Source organism: Juglans regia, chromosome 6 (assembly GCF_001411555.2).
Source record: "Juglans regia cultivar Chandler chromosome 6, Walnut 2.0, whole genome shotgun sequence".
Classification (NCBI taxonomy): domain Eukaryota; kingdom Viridiplantae; phylum Streptophyta; class Magnoliopsida; order Fagales; family Juglandaceae; genus Juglans; species Juglans regia.
Window position 1 is genome coordinate 31,382,000 of NC_049906.1, and position 3,992 is coordinate 31,385,991.

At 30.6% G+C, this 3,992-nt stretch overlaps 1 protein-coding gene across 1 annotated transcript; it reads left to right on the plus strand.

The window, feature by feature from the left end:
• Positions 1-2,095: 2,095 nt before the first annotated feature.
• Positions 2,096-3,269, plus strand: LOC108985243 (myb-related protein 308-like). The gene is made up of 3 exons (XM_018957456.2): positions 2,096-2,338; positions 2,649-2,778; positions 2,975-3,269. The coding sequence occupies exons 1-3, from the start codon at positions 2,209-2,211 to the stop codon at positions 3,249-3,251; spliced, it is 537 nt and encodes a 178-aa protein (XP_018813001.1). The 5' UTR covers positions 2,096-2,208; the 3' UTR covers positions 3,252-3,269.
• Positions 3,270-3,992: the final 723 nt, after the last annotated feature.

The following is a 3,992-nucleotide window of genomic DNA, read 5'->3' on the forward strand; positions in this document are numbered from 1 at the left end:
AAATTTTGAAACCGAACCGATATACACCGGTTTTGAGTTTTGAAAAACTGATACGGTTATACCCTTAAACCAGTACTTTCAATTTTACCGATTCCGGTTCGGTTTGGTCCGGTTTTGATCATCTACCATAAAAAAATTAAAAAAATAAAATAAAACTGCCATAAAGAAACTGCATGCTGCCATATAAAAAATATGGTGCCATAAAAAATCTGCTATAAAAATATAAAATCCGCTATAACAAAAAATCTGATATAGAAAAATCTGTTATAAAAATATAAAATCTGTTATAACAAAAATCTGCTACAAATACTATACTATAATATTATACTAATACTAATATTATATACTATACTAATACTAATACTAATAATAATATAGTTATCTCCATTTATATAGTTATTTATATATAGTGGATTACTAATAGTGATCTACTAATACTAATAGATATTTAACTATTAATACGTTAGTGTCAAACTTATTTATAATTTATATATGTTAGTGATAATAACTAATATGCTAGTGGTTGGGTATATGCTAGTGATAATATATTATACGTTGGTTACATATACTTTTTATATGAGTGTATATGATAAAATGTTTAGAAATGTATTTATGAAAAATAATATATATTATAATTTATTATGCCATAAATTGTATTTATCCTTGAGATATATATAGTTTATATTAAGAATATGTGATCAAACAAATGTTCATGTTTAAGTTTAAAATTTTATGTTATATTAATTTGATGTTATAAAATTAAATTTTTTAATGTTATATCAAATATTATATTAAGGTTTATAACATTAATTTTATGTTATATCAAATGTTATATTAATTTTATGTTATTTGATTATTATGAGTAATAGGATTTTAGAACTTAGTCTTATATTAACTAGCAATTTAACATATAATATAAAATTATTTTATATAAAATATATATATATATATATATATGAACCGGTCTGGTTTAATTTGGTCCGATGCTAGAAGAGCAAAAATCATAATCAGACCAACTCTGACCGATTTTTCAAAAGATGAAACCGGTATTAGACCGAATCGATCTGATTCAGACTGGTTCACTGGTTTACGGGTTTTTATTTACTAGGGAGTTGTTTCTGCTTTTGGAAAGCATACAGATTTTTATAGGAAATTATATTATTAGGAATCATTTCCTTAATAGTTTTTTTTTTTTTCAGTTTTTGAGATATCAAGTTACAAAAAGAAAACACCTTACTTTCTTTTCTCCCAAAATTTCTTTGGGGGCCCACCTAACTATATTGGTTCTTGAATTTGATGATCATCTGACCTTCAATCGTTTTCAACTTTTGAAAATAGTTCTTCGCTCAGGTTGATTTTATTCCAAAACCCTATGAATATAGCTATGTAATTTGGTGGTAAATATGTTATGACCAAATCAGTGACATCATGTGACAGTACTGTTTACGAATTGAAGGAAAACAAGAGAATTAAACCCAAGCAAAAAGAAATATTATTTACAAAAAACTAGAAAAACTTTCTCCATTAATAATCAGTATTTTTTTTAAAATATGGTCCAAATTAAATCGGAAACTATATATAATATACATATATATATGGAAAGTAAATATATTTTTGACAATAAATATGGAAAATAGCTAAAATCAAAATTATATATTCTCTGAAAACTGTGCGCATGGAATTTTCTCAAGATCATCACGCAATTATATATATATATAGCTATACCCTAAAAAGTGAAGAAATGACAACGAGTAGATCAATTTGGAATATTATGTATTCCAGCTATATATATAAGAAGATATATATATATATATATATATTTATATATATGTATATCCAAAAAACAGAAAAAGAAAATTAGAGGAAGAAGATGAAGAAGAAGAAGGTATAAAAGGGTGGGTACGAGGGAGCTGGGAGCAACCAACGACACTCGCTTACCGCACATATATATATATATACACACCTAATACTTTACTCACTCACTCACCGGTACCAATCGAGCACAGGGAAAACCACCAGTCCAAGTCAAAAGTTAAAGTTGCACTTTACATATATCTAACCCTCAGGGGTAGTACTCAGGAGTAACCCCCGCCACTATTCGATTCTCCTCCTCGATCTTGGCTCCTTCTAATTTAGGGTTCTTCTCTTTCCGTGCACGCTTTCATCGTCTATGATTTTCTAGCTGTAGGGTACTCGACATAAATATCAATGAGGAAACCTTGCTGTGACAAGGGAGAGACTAACAAAGGAGCATGGTCCCGGGAGGAAGACCAGAAACTCATTGATTACATCCTAAAACATGGTGAAGGTTGCTGGCGTTCAATTCCTAAGGCTGCTGGTACCTCTCTCTCTCTCTCTCCTTTGAATTATCTTTTGGTAAATTTTCGAGCTATGCATTAATCCATGTGACAGCATGCTTTAAAGCTGGTCTTCTCTTCCGACGTTCTTATTATTGCTGTTATTAATGCTTTTCTCCTCCTCCTTTTGCTTCTGTTCTTGCTTTTGACAAATAAAATTATGGTTATCCCGTACGTACGTAGACGATGATGATGATCATACAAAGCCATAAGGATTTAAGCTAAAAAAAGGGGGGAAAAAGGAGCCTTTGGCTAATTGGTCTGATATTTTGTTTTTCTGTTGATCATTAGGGTTGCCTCGTTGTGGTAAGAGTTGCAGACTGAGATATATAAATTATCTAAAGCCAGGTCTTAAACGCGGCAACTTTGGTGAAGATGAGGAGGACTTGATCATCAGGCTTCATACACTTCTAGGGAACAGGTGGGATATATATATAGCATATTTTTTCTCCAAATCATTTCTAAAACTTGGATAATTTGTTCAAAATAAACCAGAAAAGATTGGGGGATTTCCTCTCGGTGATATTAATTACCGTTCAAACTTCTTATTCTGAAAAGATTATTGATAGTTTTCAAAACAAGTTATTTAAGAATAAGTAGATTGATAATTGATACAGATGGTCACTGATAGCCGGAAGATTGCCGGGAAGGACAGACAACGAGGTAAAGAACTACTGGAATTCTCATATAAGGAAAAAGTTAATACAAAAGGGAATTGATCCCAATAAACCACATAATTATCAGCTGGCAAGGATAGAAATTTCTTCTTGTAGTAGTACTACTGCAAAATCGAAGTTCCTGTCCTCCAAGAATCAGGCATCTAAGCTGCCAGACTTGAATCTTGATCTTACCCTAAGCACTCCAAGCACTCGTGTGGAAGAGAGCAAAGCATAGAAAACTTGAAAAAAAAAATTAACTGCAGTTCCTGGCCTCCATGGCCTTTTCTATCAAAACATTATATATATATATATATATATATATATATATATATGTATATTTTATATATGTGTGTATATATATGATCACTTGGTGCTAGACGTGATCAGGAGACTAGCTAGAAATAACATCCAGTTGCTTATCTCACGTATTTTGACAGTGGAGTTATAGCATCATGAGAAAGAACCTATATATGGCGAGAGATTGCATGTATTTTCTTAGTCTCTCTCTCTATATGTATTATACGTATTACCTACTAGTACTTAGTTTAAATATATGCAGCTTTGAACTGGAAAATATGTATTTGACTGCAGTTTCAAATGACTCGGCTTGTAAAGTAAAGTTTTCTTTGTTTCGATTATTACTTGCTCCAAAAGTGCAGTTCACTGTAATATTTTCTGTGAAGCGTATTTGACTAAAACGGTAAGTCGTTGACAATTGAGGACGTTCTTATTAGTTGATTTATTTATCTATTATGTCTGTCTTTTCAACTACCAACGATATCTATTACCGTACAATATTTAAGGTCCATTAATGGCTGCAAGCTTTTATCTAGGGTTTTGCGCGCAGTTAGAGATCAAACTCGCATGGGGATTCCAATTTGAAAGAAAGATCGATATTTAATATTGAAAAATTCTAAACATAACTCTCAATTTATTGATATTTATTTAAAATTATATTATTTTATTTTTTAATTAA